The 20,556-nt window shown below is 41.7% G+C and overlaps 1 protein-coding gene across 4 annotated transcripts in view; it reads right to left on the bottom strand.

Moving 5' to 3' along the window:
- The window catches only part of CERS6 (ceramide synthase 6), a 360,958-nt gene that overhangs the window by 219,724 nt on the left and 120,678 nt on the right, over window positions 1-20,556 (bottom strand). For 2 of the 4 annotated variants that reach the window (XM_024122237.2, XM_024122236.2), the window contains exon 4: window positions 8,969-9,067. The exons of the other annotated variants lie outside the window; for them this stretch is intronic. In XM_024122237.2, coding sequence (XP_023978005.2) covers window positions 8,969-9,067 — 99 coding nt within the window. The remainder of the gene's footprint in view (window positions 1-8,968; window positions 9,068-20,556) is intronic. 4 annotated transcript variants of the gene reach the window in all.

Here is a 20,556-nt window from a genome sequence, read left to right as displayed (position 1 = left end):
CAAGAGGGAGGAGATATGGGGATATATGTATACATATAGCTGATTCACTTTGTTATACACTAGAAACTAACACAACACTGTAAAGCAATTATACTCCTATAAAGATGTTAAGAAAGAAAGAAAGAAAGAAAGAAAGAAAGAAAGAAAGAAAGAAAGAAAGAAAGAAAGGAAGAAAGAAAGAAGGAAAGAAAGAAAATGTACCGTATGATTCTACTCATATTAAGTTTAAAAATAGGAAAAACTGAACTATGTTGTTTTGGAATACATGTATAAATGGTAAGACTGAAAGTAAAAGTAAGAACATTATTCCTACAAGAGTGATACAGTTATTTATTTCTTGGGGAGAAAGGCAGTGTTGTGCTGGGGAAGGGGTTCTTGGGGGGCCCCTGCAGAGCAGCACCCTGACAATCAAAGCCATGGGGCAGATCATTCCAGGAAGAGGGAACAGCAAGTGCAAAGGCCCATACATAGGCAGGAAGGAGCTCACACGCAGAGGGCACAGTGATGTCCCTGGAGCCTCGTGGAAGGGAATGAAGTCAGAGAGGCAGACAGCCAAGATCCAGAGATGAAGGGCCCTGCAGGCCAGGGTGTCTGGTTTAGATTTTCCTCCAGGACAGAGACAGGGAGAGAGGCAGGCCCCTTATGGGAGTTCCAGGTGCTTACACCTGTGCCAGGCAAGGGACAGGGTGATGAGAGGAAGCCTCAAAAAGAGGGAACCTGAGCTGGACTCTGAAGCAATGAGAATGCGTCAAAAGCAGAGTAAAAAGGATGGGGGCAGGGCCTGAGTCAGACTGTGCACAGAACTCTGAGCAGTGACTTATGACTGGAGCATAACATGCAAGGAAGGGATTGAGCAAGTTCTGCTGAACTCTGTGAACTTGAGGCCATGGGGAACCAAGGTTCAGGCCATTTACAAACTTTGCAGGCCCTAGGTCTCTAATTTGGAGGCTCCACCCTAAAGCATATCAGGCATATTATCTTGTACCCACATCCCGTATTAATGTTTTGTCTGTTAAAAAAAAGTTTTAATAATTTTTATAACTTTCAGGTTAAGAATTGTTATCATAAAGAGATGGCAGAATGTACATCGTAGTTAAAGCCGTATGAAAGATACAGGTAAATTTATTACACTATTTTCTCTTCTTTTGTGCATATGTTAAAATTCCTGTAATAAAAAGTTACAACTTAAAGAATGATTATTTTTGCTATTGAGATTAAAACTTTATTATATTAATAGAAAAACTTTTGATTTGAGTTGAGCCATTAAATCATATCTTGCAGACATTTAATTAAACATTTAATAATTTTAGAGGGAAAAAAGGATTTTATTTGAGATAATTATCAGAGGCAGCAGACTACTTTTTAAGTATCAAAATGGGATTTTATGAAAATGCATCCCTTACAGTTTTTTATTTGCTTGATTGTCTTCTAATGAATTCCTTACTTTTAAAGGGAGAAACTTAGATCTAAATCACTTAATGAAGATACAATGTACAAAGTATAAAGAGAAAAAAAACAGGGGGAAAATGCCGCTTGCCTTTTTTCCTTTTTTCTCTTTTATTTATATGCAGATTTAGAAAACTGGCTAGCTGGCTATGGGCATATCTGGATGTGTTTCTCAAAAGTAAAAGCCTAAATGAAATAAAAATATCTAATGCATCAAAGCTCAAGAGGAATCCACGTGGCAGCTTAAGAATCTTCAGCATGTGGTACAGAATTTCTTAGGATAGAAGGGAGTTTGGAATGCAACATCTTCCAATTTAACAAGAATTTACTACCTCAGCAGCTCACAGGACAATGAACTAAAAGATTTAATAGTGCTTTATTAAGATGGGAACATTTTCCTTAAAGGTAACCATATGCAAAATAGGCTCTGTGGGTCAGTTCTGTCCCCTCAGTATCTCCAAAGTTACAGACTGACTGAAGGACATAAGTGACTTGCCCTCCCTCCTCTAAACAGTAAATGTAGAAAGGATAATTAGTAGATGCTTATTGGTTGTCTTGGTCAATGCTGCTGCTATAAAATACCATAGACTGTGTGGCTTACACAATAGACAATTATTCCTCACAGTTCTGGAAACTGGGAAGTCCAAGATCAAAGTGGCAGCAGATTCGGTTTTTGTTCAGGGCTCTCTCCCTGGCTTGCAGATGGCCACCATCTAGCTGTGTGCTCACGTGACCTCTTTGTGTGAGCAGAGAGAGCGAGCTCCAGTGCCTCTTCCTCCTCTTATAAGGGCACTGATCCCATCATGCAGGTACCACCCCCATGACTGTTTCTAACCCTAAGGCCCTCACCTCCAGGTACCATCATATTAGGGGTTAGGACTTCAACATATAAATTTTGGAGGGACACACACATTCATTCGGTCCTTAACACTGGTTAATACCAGTTCCACAGTCTGGTCTGATAAAACACCTGCAGTGAAGCTGCACCACCAGATGCCTGAGCCAGGGCTCTAAACCTCTGCTTTCTACCTAGCTGCCCACTTAAGTAGCCATTCACTGCACGGTGAAGGCATGTCCCAACCCAGCAGCTTTGGGCACTGAAGAGTCACCTCACTCTACTGACACTTCTTTCCTAGAAAAGGCAATCTATAATGCCCCACGCCCTCCCTGCCTGCCACCCCACACACAGATAAACATACTCCATCCAAAGAAATGAATAAATACACTTCCAGACAATTATTTCACACTTTCTCCCCTCTCTTCTCAAAATTCCAATACCTTGTCCTCCCTCCTTACTGTCTGCTGATTACCCCATTTCCTATTTCACTACGATGGTAGAAGTGATCTCTTGACTTCTCCCAACTCAACAGGACTCTACCTGCCTGTATCCCGGCTCAGGTTCTCTGGCTTCCCTCCTGGCCATGCTCCTACTGAAGGCAACTGGTACATGGGCACCGCATTCCTGCTCCTCCTGACTAGGCAGGGATACAGCTCTCGTCATCTCTCCCCTCTCTCACATCATCCATTTCTCTCCCTCTGCTGGATCAGGCCCACTGACACACAAATATGCCGTAATTTTTCCCTCCTTAAAAAAAGTCTTATTGTAAATCAACTGTACTTCAATTTACAATCCAACAAAAATTTAAAAATAAAAAAAGTTTTAACCCCACATCCCTCCTTGAGTTACCACCCTCTTTCCCGGAACCACTCTTTTACAACAAACTCCTTGAAAGTTCTCCATATTCCATTTTCTCTCCTCCCATTTTCTCTTGAGCCTTCTTAGACTGAGGTTTCACCCCCGCCACTCCATCCAAACTCCTCTTGTCAAAGATACCAACGACTTTCATGACACCCATGACCAAATAAAATGGTCTCTTCTCAGTCTTCGACTTACATGACCCATCAGCCGTGTATGACATGGTTGGTCGCTAGCACTTTCTTCTTCCGGCTTTCTCCTGCTTACTCTCCCTCCTTCACCATCTCCTCTATTAGCTCCTTCCTAACGTCACTGTCTCTAACACGAGCACATCCCCAGGGCTCAGGGCTCAGACGCTTTCTCCTCTTATCCTCATTCTCCTCTGATCTCACAGTCTCTGGGTTGTAAATACCATCTATTATTCACTGACAGTTGCCATATTTATACCTGCAGACTTGTCCCTAACCTCCCTATTCATATACCCAGCGGCCTAGGACACCCCTCCAGCATGCACAAACTTGACACAACCCAAAACTGAGACCCCAGCTTGCTCCTAGACCTGCTCCTCTCTCACTTTCCTCAACTCAGCAAATGGCAACTCCTGCCTTCAACCTGCTCGGGCCAAATCCTGCAGGGCAATGTTGAATTGCTCACTTGCTCTCACATAACACAAGCAATCTCTCAGCAAATTCTGTTTAGCCTCAAAATAAATCCAGATCTGAAACTTACATAGAAACAATACTAAAGCAACTAGGGCATAATATTAACAACTGTTGGATCTGGATAAAGTTTATACAGAATTTCTTATACTAGTCTTAAACCTTTACTGTAAATTTAAAATGGTTACAAAATAGAAAAGTTAAAATGAAAGAGAAAGATTTAAGAGACATAACAACTAAATATAATGAATGAATATTGATTAGATTCTATCTAGAAAGAAATACAGATATAAAAGGCATCTCCGGGGCTTCCCTGGTGGCGCAGTGGTTGAGAGTCCGCCTGCCGATGCAGGGGACACGGGTTCGTGCCCCGGTCCGGGAAGATCCCACATGCCGCGGAGCGGCTGGGCCCGTGAGCCATGGCCGCTGGGCCTGCGCATCCAGAGCCTGTGCTCTGCAACGGGAGAGGCCACAACAGTGAGAGGCCCGCTTACCGCAAAAAAAAAAAAAAAAAAAAAAAAAAAAAGGCATCTCCGGGATGACAACTATGGAAATATGAATATGAACTATCTATTAGTTTGGTATGATAATGGCACTCTGTTTCTGTAGAACATCCTTCTTTCCTGGAGATTCATGCTGAAGCACAAAGTCTCGTGACATCTGTAATTTACTTTGAAATGGTTTACCAAAAACGGCATAGGTAAAGCAAATAAGTCAAAAATGTTGGTGAATATATGGGTGTTGGCTAAATTTTCCCTTTTTTGTGTTTGAAATTCTTCAAAATTAAAACTTTTAAAAATTCCTAAACTCTTCTTACGACTTCCACTACTACTACATTGGTTCAAAGCCACAGAGAACTCTCCCTGGATGACTGCAGTAGCTTCTTCTACCCGGTCTCCCATGCCCCTCTTACCTCCCCACAATCCATTCTGAACACATCAGCCCGTGTGATCACATTAGAACGTTAATCAGACCATATCCCCACCATGAGTTCAAAACCCTCCAATGGGTGCTTTCTCAGAGTAAACACTACAGTCTTTCCAGGGATCTCAGGGCTCTGTACCATCTGGCCACCCCCTTACCTCACCTCCTACTTCTCTCTCCACCACACGCCCTCAGCCCCATACACCCCTGACCTCACATCGGCCAGGCACGCTCCTCCTCAGGGTACTTGTACCTGCTTCCCCCTCCACTCAAGAGGTCTCCTCACCTCCTAGGCCTTGGTCCAAATGTCACCTTCTCAACTGTGACTTCCTGACAACCCCTAAACGCTCATACCCACACACACTCCTGATCCTTCTTTCAGCTTAATTTTCCTCCAGAGTGCTCCAAGCCAACTGATATCCTACATATTTTATTTATTTGTCCATTGTTTCCTCTCCCAGTGAAATGTAAACTATGTCCCAAGCACTTCAGGACTGCTGGCATACAGTAGGCACTCAAAATATATTTGGGCAATGCATGAAACAAAGACTTGGCAAATAATCCCTAGAAGGCTGTTAGCGCTAAAAATGTGTTCACTCATGCTAAAAACATTTATTGGGCACCTTCTATGTGCAAGCACAGTCCATGTGCTGGGTATTCAAACGGGTAAGATGGACCTTTGCCCTAGAGGAGTTTATAGGTTAGTTGATAAAAACAGAAGTAAGAGCAATGGACTGTTATTGTTATTATTAAGGGGGTACACAAAAGTGGGAACTGTCGGGGCTACTAGCGGAAAAAGAGAACGGGAGTATGATGCCCCCTTCGTGGAGGAGGTAAGGCCACACAGCTTATAACGATTTGCTTCCAGATCTGCTCTCGCTAGACACTAAGCACAGTGCCTGCCGTAAATTCCTCACTCACTAAATGCCCAGATTTGCTCAGTGAGGGTAAGTAAACAGAGTCTTGATGGATGAGCAGATATTTGTCAGGACAAGGAAAGGGAAAGGGCATCCTGTATATGGGGGGGTGGGGGGCGAGGGGGTAACAGTATGAGCAAAGGCCAAGGGGCAGGAACAGGCACGGCACGTCCACCTAGCAATACAATCCAAAGAGGGATGGATTTTTATAAATCCTCATGAAATTCTTAAGAAAAGCCAAAACTTGTTCAAGAAATGAGTCCACACAGAGGAGGTCCTTCTTTGCTTCAAGGGCAACTATCGTGCTGCCACCAATCATCATTAGTATGATAACAGCTAACATTTATTTAAGTGCTTGCAAATGTGAGTGCTTTATATGTCCAGAAAAACTCTAGGGCCTCATTTTAAATTTGAAGTACTATTTTGACCCATGTTAAGTTTCAAGACACTGATGCAGGGTGAGTCGGTAAGTAATAGAGAAAGGCAGATAAAATGGGCACCCTAGACCCTGATGCCTGCTGGGCCCTGTGTGCCCTGACTTCTTCACCAAAATATAAGCCTCCTGATTCCACCACAAGGGCCTTATCCTGCTGTTCTGGAAAAGTGAAGGACTTTGGTGCCAAATTTCATGCCACTTTAAAAGTCAGAAAGCCGGAAAACCATGTTCTCTCTCCAATCTCCAAGAAGCTTTTCTTAAAAGGGAAGAAGTTTTTAATTATTCTTATATATTACTATATATAATTTAAATTATTATAAAATAGAAATAAAGCCTAGATAAAATGCATATGGGACACTAAGGTATTACACACACTTGGAGAAGTATTATTTGACTAGGTAAGGGAATTCAATTCATTTTTGCCAGCCTTTAACACAGAGATTCAGATTGATCAAAAGTAATTACTTTTCTTGAACTCTTACTATGTGTCAGGCATAGAAACATAGAAATTATTTTAGGTACTAGGTACTTCATAGAAATTATTTTATTTAATCTTTATGACAAGTCTGCCAAGTTTTTAAGATTATTAGCCTTTTTACAGATAGGGAAACTGAGGTTTAGAGAGTGAAGTAAAGAAACACTGTCATTTATCCATCAAGGAAAGAGGTCTTAATTTTCCAACTAACATCTGACACAGAACCCAGCATGTAGTAAATGCTCAAAAATGTTTACTGAACCACATAAGTATTGGGAAGAAACAGAAATAAGAATTTTAAACTCGTGAAGCAAGAGAAGCTTTTAGACTTTAGTACACCAGAGGTTTGGCCGGGATTCCTTTAAACCCTTCATAATTCAAGATAAAAACAATATTTTATTTTGAATTGATCAACTATAAATGATACACACAGGTTCAAGTCCTACTTCAGAATTAGAATCAGCAAGGATGGAAATCAGCTCAAATTGGACACATTTTCACAACTAAAATTAATAATGGGAGAGAAAATCACAGATGAGAACTACCATCTGAATGAATAACAGAAGAAAAAGAAGAGTGTCCTTTGAAAAGGACACGTAAAGAACAACTTTGGAGGAAAGAAATTCCGCATCTGGCAACTTCTTGAGGTCTGTATGGACCTATCAACTACTGTTACAGGTACAAATTTAAGACTCTCACACCTTATCTCACAAAATAGGGCATGTACCACATTCCCGATACACTGAGAATTTCTTACTTGGTTTCCATTTTCCTGGAAACGGTATCACAATCTTCAGGTCATTGGGTTGGACCTGAGAAAAGCCGGAAAGCACTTCTACAATGCCTGCTCCCTCCAGCCGGTCATCTATGCCTGTCCCCACCCTCCCACCCACAGAGAAGAAAGGGACACCTAAAAGAAAGATCAGTGATGGCTGTGGATGAAAGCTGGTTTCCATTGATAGGAGAACCAAATAAGATCCAGCATAAGTAATGCATCTGCACACTTAATGACTCTCCCAGCATCCAGAATAATAATAACCACAGTGAGGCTTAGTGGTACACACTCCATTGTAGGAAGGTCTGGAAGGATCCCATTACAAGATGGTCACTTGTTATTCCATGGATATCACCAGACAAATATTGTTCCTCGGTATCCAAAGATTTAAATTCCATAAAGAAAATTCAATATTTTATATACTTCAATATTAATTCTGTCACTCAAATCCATCATAAAATGCATTCGCAAGATACTCTGTACATGGACCAATTCTTAGATTTGTTTATCTCAAATTTGGTTTGCTAACCCAAAGTACCCATTATAACATGATGACTCAGCCCTGTCCCCAGGGAGTGCTACATACGCATGTAGCCCTTTGCTAAATTGTTGTGTCTTTTTCCCCTCTTACACTCTGAGTACCAGAGAACAGCAATTTTGTCCTCTTTACTTGTAAATCCCCCAGCACCTAGCCCCTACCACATAAAGACCCTTTGTAACCATTTGGGAAATTGAAGTGAATTAAGACCTGTGGGCATATGATTTTTTTCTGGATTTTCTGGGACAATCTAGATTTCAAATATTCACCTGTCCCCAAAAGCATACAAGCATGCTCACGCTTTCCTGACTGCATGTCCTGGTTTGTTTTGTTTTTTTAATGTTGGACCCTGACTACAGAGTGCTGAGTTTATGACATATAGCCAGTTATCATGGGTCCCATACCCTGATTTTTTTCTGTAAAATATGACACATTAGTATAGCCAATAGTGAGGTGATAAGATAATTTAACTTGGTTTTCTTTCTTTTTCCTTAGATGTTTAATTTTTGCATATTTGTGGCAGGAGTGGGGTCAGGGGAGGAAAGGTCATCATGCCAATTCTATGCACTATATTATCCTCTTCAGAGGACCAGACAAAGGTTGGAAGGCGGACCACACAAGGAACACAGGAAGGGGCCTGCTCAAAATCGTCTCTATTACGTCTTTACCAATGAGAGATTTATGTTCAATGAGCAAGTTTTTTTTTTTTTCCCAACCAAAAGATAAACAAAAGGGTTCAGTCTTAGTCATACATTGGTATGAGGCACCGCTAATAAAAGCCAATTCCATTCTTAAATGAGCCAAGTACTTAGCAAACATGGGATTTTTGTGAAGGAAGGTAAAGTGAGGACATTTTAGAAAAAGGTCAGATGGCCCTAGATATGTAGAGAAGAAAGGGTGGGAAGAAATGCCCAGGACCTCGGCTTGGCAATAGGGCTGCAGTCACCTCTCGGCTCTTCCTCTCCTCTTCACCCTTCATGCTGAAGTTCCCCAATCCCACCATACTCCTCAGGCGTTTTCCACTTCCTGAAGCAGGCTTTGGCACCCTCACTCTTGCTCTACCTGGCCAAAGTAATCACCCTTAAAAATTCAGCAGTGTCACCTCCTCCAGGAAGCCTTTCCTGCCTGCTTCGTCCCCATCTCAATCTTCCCTAGGACTACAGGTACACCTTGGAGATATAGTGGGTTCCGTTCCAGACCACTGCAATAAAGCAAATATCACAATAAAGTGATTCAAATGAATTTTTGGCTTCCTAGTGCATATAAGTTATGTTTATGCTATACTATAGTCTATTAAGTGTGCAATAACATTATATCTTTAAAAATGTACATATCTTAGTTTACAAATATTATATTGCTAAAAAGAGCCAAAACACACCTAGTAACATCAAAGATCACTGTTCACCATAACAAATATAATAATAATGAAAAGTTTGAAATTTGTGAGAATTACCAAAATGTGACACATACATACAAAATGTGACAGGAAGTGAGCAAACGCTGTTGCAAAAATGATCCCAATAGACTAGCTCGACGTAGGGTTGCCACAAATCTTCAATTTGTAAAAAATACAGTATCTACGAAGTGCAATAATGCAAAGCCCAATAAAGCAAGGTATGCCTATAGTGTATTTGAAAGACAATAAACTTGAGCTTCTTCTAATTAAACTTAGTCCTCTAGTCTCTAGAGGTTCAATCCAGTCACTGATCCAAATAATTTATTCATTCAGTAGACATATGCTGGGGTCTCATAAAACACCAGGCATGTGCTGAGCTGTGGGAATGAAAAGATGAATAAGACAGTCCCAGAAGTCATGGTCTTGGTCAGTTTAGTAACAGAGAGAGATGCAAATAGTGAAAATAACAAGTCTCCAAGTGCACTAGTACAGAATTACTAACAGTGCCAAGAGAAAGCAATGAAGTCTGGTCCCAGGCTTTCATAAACTGGAGGTGAAGAGGAAAAAGAAAAGAGGCTGTGATATGCAAATAAAACACCACAGTGCCCCCTTTCCGTATCTGCTCTGGATGCGGTAACATATAATGTTCTTGAGCTTTCTCTAACATTGTGCAGTTGAAATAACACAAGCCCCTGGATTTAGGAAACGCTGAGTACAAATCCCAGCTCTGTGGCTTACTAGCTGTGTGAGCTCTATAGGTACTTTCGCTGGACGCACCTTTGCCTTAAACATTTTCGCTGTGTAACTAATTGGCCATACGTAAGGCAAGGCAATTTGCTGTAAAAGATAAAATAACCGGTTGACAGTTGGTCTCATTTCTCCATGGATGCAGTACTCCCATTTTTTGTTTGTTTTTTTGTTTGTTTGTTTGTTTTTTGTTTTTTTTCTGTTTTGTTTTGTTTTGTTTTGTGGTATGCGGGTCTCCCTCTGTTGTGGCCTCTCCCGTCGCGGAGCACAGGCTCCGGACGCGCAGGCTCAGCGGCCATGGCTCACGGGCCCAGCCGCTCCGCGGCATGTGGGATCCTCCCAGACCGGGGCGCGAACCCGGTTCCCCTGCAACGGCAGGCGGACGCGCAACCACTGCGCCACCACGGAAGCCCAATACTCCCATTTTTATATCACATAAATCTTAGCCCTCATAATGGTCTACACAGTGGCACAGAGTTGAACTCGCATTTCCCATAGAACTCTGCAACAGCTATTGACGGACAGGTGACAATATGTCAAGAATTAAAACGATCCTGTTTTTCTTTCTTCTTAATGAAGGAAGAAATTTTAGCAAAAAAGAAAAAGTACAATGCTGAACGAGGAGACGAATCAATAAGGAAAAAACATTTATACTATGAACAAAAACTTCAAAGGTAAGTGCTTAGGTACAACCCACAAAATAAAATTAGTTATCTGCACAGCATTGCCATGAATCTACACAGATTTTAAATGTATTCAAATATTTTGTATTTTGCAACAAAGTCTTTTTGTTATTCATTTAATTTTGTTATTCACTTTCACTGTTACATCTTCGAAGGCAAAATTGCCTTATGGCTAATTAGTTTCGTGGCGAAAATGCTTGTGGCAAAGATGTTTACAGCAAAGATGCCTATGGTGGAAATACCAGACGTGAGCTGTATGGTGCTGGGTCGGTTACTCCACCCTTCTTTGCTTTGGTTTCTACATGGGTAAGAAAGGCTTTTAAGACCTAACATATGAAAAAAAAAAAAAAAAAAAAAAAGACCTAACATATGACAGATGGTGGTTGTGAGGGTTAAGTGTAAAGGCCCCATTACAGAATCCGGAATATAACATAACCTCGGTAAACAACTCTTTCCCCTCCCCGCTGGGGGTCTGGTTCTCCTACCAGCATTAGGTGTTCACTGTATCTGCAAGAAAACCTATTGTGATATAATCAGATATAAGACGAAAATATGCAATTTCTTTACATCTGTGGCTAAATACACGGAGTACAGGCATTATCAGAATGCTGCAGAATTAATTGACATGGCCAAGACTTGTATACTAACCTTTAATGCCAATTCTGCTGCTAACCTTGGCCTGGGTGTTGGTGCACCATGTTTGTGGCATGGCACAAACGGCCTCACTCACAGTATATCGCCTGCACAACAGTGTCACTAACTTTCTACACAGTTGAGCCCTAGGCACAGTATATAGCCTCCCATCAGTTGGCAACTGCTCTGAGACAGTATATAGGAAACATTTTTAAAAGTGGCCAAATTTAAAGTGAGTTTTCTGAAATACTTTAATTCGCTCAAATCATGCCAGCCCTACAGACACAGGCAGCAGCTCAACTTGCATTCAGAACGAAAATCATTGGCTTTAATCACTTTTAGCTAAGTTTTCCAATCTTATGGACAGCTCATTATGAATTTAGATTTGGGGAGGCCTGCAAATAAACCTTAAAGACTTGCTTCCCCGATAGTCACTTGGAATCTGTTCAAATCTTCCCGAAAGGGACATGGCTGGACCTCCTGTTGCTCTGTACCAAGGGCCCACCGTTCCCACCGCCACCACCTGACATACAACACATTCACCCATTACATTACTAGGTGCTATACTCAAACATCAGGAGTCCTATGCCATGTCCCAACTTTTAAGACAATTACAGCCAAATTAGTAATGACACAGGATTCTTTTAAACCTCCTGTCTGCCCCCGGCTAAGGAAGGTGGCCACCGTGAGCTAATCACAGAAGGGCGAAGAGCCAGGAGGAAGCAGAAGGCAAGTGCCCCTGTAACAGCAGGAGTGGGGAGGGGAGTGCAAGGGATGGGGTAGGATGGAAAGACGAAAGAGAACGAGAGAGAAAGAGAGGGCAAACCAGACTGGATTCCCAAGAGGAAGCCACAAAGCCCTTGCTTCTCGACAGTCTCAACTACGGTTCTCCTGATGGCAAATTGAGATACAAGACCTAGAAAACCCCATGGCCAGGGCCATAAGGAAGAGGCCCTAGAAAGGAGTCACATCACTTAAGTATTACAGCTTAAGGCTCCCTACCTAAGGTAATGAACAACTTAACTAATAACAGAATCAACTGCCCCAAGCAGCCCACTTGAAAGGGAACCAGGCACTGAGAGACCCTCTCATTTAATGCACAGAATGACCCCATAAATAGGAGTCATTTCTCCTTTACAGAAGAGGAATCTGGGAAAGTTAAATTATTCGCTAAGGGTAACAGAGCTTGAGCCAGGACATGAACCAGGTACATCTGATTTCCATCCTCAAATATGTTCAAGATCCATTGCCCCCTTACCCCTTCGCCTGCACTTAGGAAGTAACCAACAAATATTATGTTTAACAGCAAACTCCTGTCCCCAGAAGCCACGCTGACCTCCTAAGGCTGCTCAGACTGTCCTGGCCCCAGCAGAGAGGGCTTTCCCAAAGCCAGCACTGAGGGAATCCAGCCTTATTCCTCCCTCCCTCACAGCAGAAACAAGCTGTGTCCTCCTCAGAATCGCCTGGGCAAATTTTAAATCTCTGTGGTTCGAAGATATTCGCTGTGTGTTCTGACATCTCTCATGTGGTGCTTCAAAAGCCCGGGCTTCCAGAGGCACAGCAGGCCTGGCTCCCTGCTGAAGTAGGACACCTCTTCTCATCCAGTTCTGTCACATCGCTACTCAGCAGCCAGCCAAAGGCTCCGATGCTCTGAACTCAGATAGGTTTGGCATCTTTTTTGTACGTTGACATCCCTGTGAGCCCACATGGATCCTGCCCCCTTGGGGTTCCACAGGATGAAAGAGTTTTGCTCTAAATTGAGAAGCTGCTCTCCTTGCATCTCCTTGGATTTCTCCTCTCAAACACCAGAGCCACCTCTGCTAGGGAATGTGCCACGGCCAGTGCGTGGTTGTGACAGGCTACAGTCCTCCCTTGGTAACCATGGAGGATTGGTTCCAGGACCCCCACGGGTACCAAAATCCTCGGATGCTCAAGTCCCTTTTACAAAATGGCACAGTACAGTCAGCCCTCTGTATTTGCGGGTTCCACATCCATGGGTTCCATATTCTCGGGTTTCACATCCACAGATACAGAGGGACAACTGTACTATTTGTTGCTTCTCCTGTTACACCAACTTGACTAACAGACAATTCAATGATGTTGAAGGTAGCTAACATTCACCACCCCCTTACTATGTGCAAGACACCTCTCTAAACACTTTATATATGTTAACTCATTTAGTCTTCACAATGGCCCTGTGAGGCAGGCACTATTCATATGCCCGTTCTACGAATAAAGAAACTGAAGCGTAGGGTGGTCAAACAACTCTCCCAAACATCCCACATACATCTTTATGTTAGAGAGGAGACTCAAACTCATACTTCCTGGCTCCTAGAGCTCACTACACTGTAATGCTGCTGTAAACCATATGCTGAAACCATAAATGTCTCCCAATATTATGTGAGCATAACATGAGCTTCATATTTGCTTATGTGTGATTTAATCTGCCAGAAACACTAGGTGAATGCAGAAAACTGTAATGAGTTGACCTAAGCAGTGCAGGAATACACAAAACACACACATACCACACACACACACACACACACACACACACACACACCTCAACATCTCCAAGCTACTTCAATTCACACATGTTGTGAGACACACCCACCTGTGTTACAACTGTCCCTCCCATTTCAGATCACCCTCCTTCCACCCCCTCACAGCAACTTATGAGCTGTAACCCTTCCAACACTGTTTTGGACTGAACTGTATTCCCGCTAAATTCTTATATTGAAGCCCTAACCCCTAATGTGACTGTATTTGGAAATAGGCCTTTAAGGAAGTAACTAAGGTTAAATGAGGTCATAAGAGTGGCATCTTATTCCAGTATGACTGGTGTCCTTATAAGAAGAGGACGGGACACCAAGGATTAATGTGCAAGAGGAAAGACCATGTTACGACACAGGGAGAAGAGGACCACATGCAAGCCAAGGAGAGAGGCCTCTGGAGAAATCAACCCTGTAACATTTTGATGATCTTGGACTTGCAGCCTCCAGAACTGTAAGAAATACATTTCTGTTGTGTAAGCCACCCAGTCTGTGGTATTTAGTTACGCAGCCCTAGCAAACTAATATACCAACACCAAATTACAAGCAGACTTCAGGTCCTTTTCGAGGTAAAGTGCCATATTTATTACAGTCTTTATGTATTTCTTAACCATTTAACATGTGTAGAACTGTGCTACTATTTTTATCAGGTTCCTATCTTTATTTAAAATGTGTCACTGATGATGTTTCCAGTGTTGTGCCTCGACTCATTTTTCTCATAAGCCCTGTACTGTGCTGTTATGTTTTCTGGTGCAATTGTGCATAGTGTGGCAGTTTTTAGGAATGCATATGTCATGTTATAGCACAAATGGCTGGACTGCCACTCAGGGGTAAATGATTTATAGATCTTGAAGATAAAGCATAAAACATCATGTTTCTACAGCCTTCTTCAGGCACCCTGAGGAGGCAGGTTCTATGAAAAAAAATCTCAAGAAGGGCAGGCACCAAGCTCAGATACATAGCATGTATGTGTATTTGTGTGGGTACATCTATAGAATACAATACCATATAAGTGAAAAAAAGTTAAAGTATTTATATCTGGCTGGTAGGCTTTGGAGTGTTTTTTCCCCAATTTTTTAATAAATATTATTTCTACATTTAAAAATTCTCTATAATCAAAGTTGATTGTAATGATTTTCATGATCCTGTTCCAAATCAGAAATAAATATCTTTTAACATAAACTAAACAACAATAAGAAATGGCATATAAATTCAAAAACTGGCAGACAAGAATTAAATAAGAACAGTAGGCCTTAATAAATTGTTATTCCTCCATATACTCTGTCCTTTTCATCACCAGCCATGTTGAATAAAATTACTGGAAAAATTACAGAGCCTTGAGAAATTTAGGATTTAAAGAAAACTGACCAGCAGTACCTCAGATACAGACAGCTTGGCCAAAGCATGGCCTCTCTGATATTTTTAGCAAAAATCTGTTTTCCTTAATTAGCCAGTACCCATGAATTAGAGGCCTAGCCATATGCCATCAAGGAATGTAAGAGGCTTGATCTAAATGGAAAACCTGAGTTCACTTTTCACAGGTGGTAGGTGTGGAGCAGAAAGAGGGGAAAAGGTTTCAAAAGCTTACTCAAGGCAAAAGAGTAAAGGGTCTATAGTTCAATTCATCAATCTTCAAAATTTCTATAGTGAAAGTGATATTGTCTTAAGAATACTAACAACTTCAAAGAGGGCCTGATTGAGCTAATGAAACAGCACAGCATCAAGGCACTGTGTCCCAGAAATATTACAGATGGGCATACAGAACTGTTCTAATGTTTCTATTATATAGTGACACTCTGAGCAACGGTGACTGTGCCTGGTGATATAAGACCATATTCTTTTTCTTGAAACTCTGACAGAACTGCTAATAGTATTGTAATCCTCAAGCAGGATTTAGCAAACTATGGCTGGCTGGCCACATCCAGCCTGCCATCTGTTTTCATATAGCCCATAAGTCAAAAACAGTTTTTAAATTTTTAAACGGTTGAAAAAAAATTTTTTAAGAATAATGCTTCAGGACACATGAAAATGATAAGTTCAGACTTTAACATCCATAATTAAAGTTTTATTGGAGCCCAGCCACATACGTTTGCTTTGTCTCTGGCTGTTTTTGTTGAGACAATAGCTGAGTTGTAATTGTGACAAGGTTCATGTGGCTGAAAATATTTCTTTTCTGGCCATTTACAGGAAAAGTTTGCTGCTCCCTGCTCCAAAGTTAAAACTTACCTTGATACAAGCCATAGATTTAAAACCATTTAAAATAGTCAAGAATAGTCTTGAACACCAAGACATTCACGGGCTCGACCAAATTTGAACAATAACTAGATGTGTAACTACATATCTTAAAACTTGTTCATCAATCCAAGGACTGTTGTGTATTAATGGGAAATAATCACCATCACAACAGTAACAGAAGAACTCAATCCTGTACTTTTCAAGAACTAAGAGGTTGTCCTTCCATTTTATGATTCATTTTTTCCAGACTCATGATCAGCATCAATGAGTTGCTTATCATATATCCTAGTACTAAAAAAATGAAGATGTCATTTCTCTAGAAGATAAGATAATGCTTTCTTATTCTCCCCTTCAAAAACGATATCGATCTTTAGGAGACCTTTGGTGGTAAACTTTGTAAATGATGTCATGATCTGATGGAAAAAATAATCAAAGCTGAATTTTCTCTTTGGCAAAATTTCACCCCTCATCAGACTGTAGAATACATGGAAGATTCTAAAACCGTTTACAGGGCTTCCCTGGTGGCGCAGTGGTTGAGAGTCCGCCTGCCGATGCAGGGCACACGGGTTCGTGCCCAGGTCCGGGAAGATCCCACATGCCGCGGAGCGGCTGGGCCCGTGAGCCATGGCCGATGAGCCTGCACGTCCGGAGCCTGTGCTCCGCAATGGGAGAGGCCACAACAGTGAGAGGCCCGCATACCAAAAAAAAAAAACCGTTTACAATAATTCAGTTGGTTTTTTTTTTTTGCAAACAGGTGGCTGGGTTATAAAAACTTGTTGAATATATTCACCACACAATTTCCTGAGATCAAAGACCTAAACAGCCCTATTCCCTCTCCCGACCCCCATCAATTATTAGGCTCCACTTTCTTACTGAGGTCACAAGACAGCACTGCTGACTTGTCCAAGTAAAACAGCTACCAAATAAAAATAGTGACTGAGTTGGTGGCATGAGGGTAACTAGTTAAGCCACTCTTTCCCCTTTGCTGAGTTATCCTTACTTCAGTGGAATCACAAATTAAGAAGATCACAGAGGGGCTCCTTTGCAGAAATAAAGTCACAATTCCAAAAGGGTCCCAGATTTCGGTCAATCTGCTGCCACTGAACAGAAGCATCCACCTATGGCAGCATGTGGGGTACTTTTAATCAGCATCAACTCTAAAATGGAATTCCTAAAGAAAAGACAATCTTGGGCCCTCATCTTACAATAAGGGTCCACACGGAGCAAACTGCAACCCAAATAAATTACAGTTGACCCTTGAACGACATGGGTTTGAACTGCGCAGGTCCACTTATATGCAGATTTTTTTTCAACAGCAAATACTAAAGTACTACCCTATCCAAGGTCGGGTGTATCTGCAAATGCAGAACCATGGATGCAGAAGAACCACAGATATGGAGGACGAAATGGAAAATCACACAAGGATTTTCGACTGTTTGGAGGGTCGGCCCCTGACCCCCGCTGCTGTTCAGAGGTCGACCGTAGTACCAATCTGTGGAGTGTGAATACTCCTTGCCCTATACTGTCAGGCTAGCATATGAGAGATTTATCTGTCCAGTCAATTGGAGATTGATCAAATGAAAGCCATATATAATATGTACTCCTGATGCATGCTATTAAATGTACTGCACAATATTCAGAAATGATGAGCACAGTGCCCTCAATGGGAGAGAAGCCACTTATTCTGAAAACTTTATTTTTTATTGAAAATATTATTTATTTTTATATTATCTTGATACAATTGCTGGAGGAGGAAAGCCAAGCTTCAGTAGCGTCAAACTGTGATCCCCCAGCTAAATGGCTCCCACTTAGAACCAGTTTCTCCCTAAAATGTCTCACATGCTATCTCATTTTTACAAATCCTTCACTCCCTCTGAAAATCTCTATTTCAGGTGCCAATAAGGATTTAAATGCTTCTGGAAGAAACATTCATCAAAACTAACACAGCTGTTGATGACTGACATCAAAAGCATGAAGGAAACAAAAAAATCACATCCATGTTTCAACACACTACTTGCTGAACAATTTCTACTCGGTCCATCTGTATTAAATGGGTGTGCCAAAAATTGGACACGCCAGCAGATGGCTACCAGCGCTGTTTGGCATGCCTACTGGTGCTGTTCTACACTGCCAAAAGACGAACTACGATTCCCCTGAAGGGATTCTATAGTTTCTAAAATAGTAACTTATGTGACAGAAAAACTATAGAATCTTTTCATTTGGACCCTAGATCTACAAGCCCCAGATCTGTGCTGTCCTGCTTTCTAATTTGATTTTTAGAACTCCTGAACAGCAGTCATCTCCTTTCAGAGATTAGTGGTTCTTTTTTTTGAATCGGTTTACTTAAATTTTACAGAAACCTGATTAGAGTTAAGTATGTAATTATAAGTCCAGTAACAATTCTACAAAAATGCACATACAATGCCAGAATTTCTTAAAAGTAACTAATATCATATTCTTGTTTTGCATTAAACATGTAAGACATGTCATGTCTTCCTTATGACGGATTAGTGCTTCTTAACCAGGCATGTGTTATCATATGTACTCAGGGTATTCCTTCCAAGGTAGATATGCCCAGACCCCACTTGGGTCACCACACTGAATCACACACATCCTGGGGTGGAGCTTAGGCATGTGTATCTTGAAAAGCATACCAGGTGGTTGTAAAGGGCATCCCTGGTTAAAAACAACTTTTCCAGATCATTTTTTATACTGACAAGCAAATAACTATGACATACACATGTGTACACATAGACCAATATAATTCTGCTTAATTCCTCAGGGTGTTGTCTAAATGTTCTCCTTTGCCACCCCAATCTTTCCTCTGAATTCTTGCCTTTGAAATTGTCCCAATGTTCGGTCATTTTCCCAGACAAATTTTAGGCCAAACGGTGTGTATATTAGGCACTCTTCATTATGGGAGGCAGGATGCCAACTTAGATCAGCAGACCATTCCAAAACAACGCCTTCGTAACGTACAGTCAGTTAACAAATACTTACTCAGCAGAGTCTATATGCTGTGGTAAATAAAGGCTGAGAAGAATGTAAAAAAAACAAGATGCGGTTCTTGTGTCCTCAAGGAGCACGTGTGAAACAAGTAGCGTGAAAATATATAGACAAGCTAAGAAAAGCTAAATGATCACACAAAGAAAGCATGTTGATTCAATATTAAATGACTAGTACTTACAATAAAAACTGAGAATTCAGAAGAACTACTGCTTACTCCAGACCCAACTGTCATGGCACATTACTGAGAAGGCCTGCAGTTTGAAGAATGGGCATGGGATAAAGAGTTGGGGCAGAGGAATGCAGGCGTTCCATGCCAGGAACATAGCACAAACCAGGGCAGGAATGAGAAAAGTATGGACAGTGAAAATACAGCCCCTCTGGAAGGAAGGGGGTCATTTGGATGACTGATACCAAATAGATGGAAGCCAGGTTATACCTTTCAGACTAAGGAGCCTAATATTTATCTTAGAGTTGTAGAAAAATCATTAAGTTTTTTTAAAAATTTATTTATTTTTGGCTCTGTTGGGTCTTCATTGCTGCGCGTGGGCTTTCTCTAGTTGCGTCGAGCGGGGGCTACTCTTCGTTGAGGTGTGCAGGCTTCTCCCTGTGGTGGCTTCTCTTGTTGAGGAGCACAGGCTCTAGGTGCACGGGCTCAGCAGTTGTGGCTCACGGGCTCTAGAGCGCAGGCTCAGTAGTTGTGGTGCACTAGTTGTGGGCTTAGTTGCTCCGCATCATGTGGGATCTTCCCAGACCAGGGAATGAACCTGTGTCCCCTGCATTGGCAGGCGGATTCTTAACCACTGCGCCACCAGGGAAGCCCCAAATCATTAAGTTTTAAAGTAACAGATCATGGATACAGTAGTATTTTAGGAAAATTATTTCTTTTGTAGCAAATAAAATATCTATGAGTATGAGATAAAGAAGAGACCTGGGAGAGCAATTAGGATCAGGGCCATAGCAGTTGGCTTTACAAAGAACTAATGGAAGTCAGTGGCTAATTGGATTGAGTTTCCAGCTGTAACAGAATAGAGGCATAAAAATAGGAGAAAAAGGGAAGTCAGGAGTAGAAGCAAATCAGAGTTGCCTGTGGGAGACAGCAGAACGATGGCTCAAAAGAAACCTCTGCACTGGACACATGGCTTTGGAAGTAGTTGGTGAGAGGAGAGAACTTCTACAGAGAGGGTGGAAAATAGGATGAGGAAAACAAAGGGTTAAGCTGGAGAAGTAGCACATTAAAGACCCAGGGAAAATGTAGAATAAACAATGCAAACAAAGGCCCTTGGAAAGGCAAGAGTAAAACCTAGTGGCAACTCAGAAGCCAAGGAGGAAAAGAGTTTCAAAACAAAGCTCACGGGGCTTCCCCGGTGGCACAGTGGTTAAGAATCCGCCTGCCAATGCAGGGGACACGGGTTCGAGCCCTGGTCTGGGAAGATCCCAC

The sequence above is a fragment of the Physeter macrocephalus genome, chromosome 2 (assembly GCF_002837175.3).
Source record: "Physeter macrocephalus isolate SW-GA chromosome 2, ASM283717v5, whole genome shotgun sequence".
NCBI classification, from domain to species: domain Eukaryota; kingdom Metazoa; phylum Chordata; class Mammalia; order Artiodactyla; family Physeteridae; genus Physeter; species Physeter macrocephalus.
The sequence above is the reverse complement of the archived record's forward strand: the minus strand, read 5'-3'. Positions and strand labels throughout refer to the sequence as shown.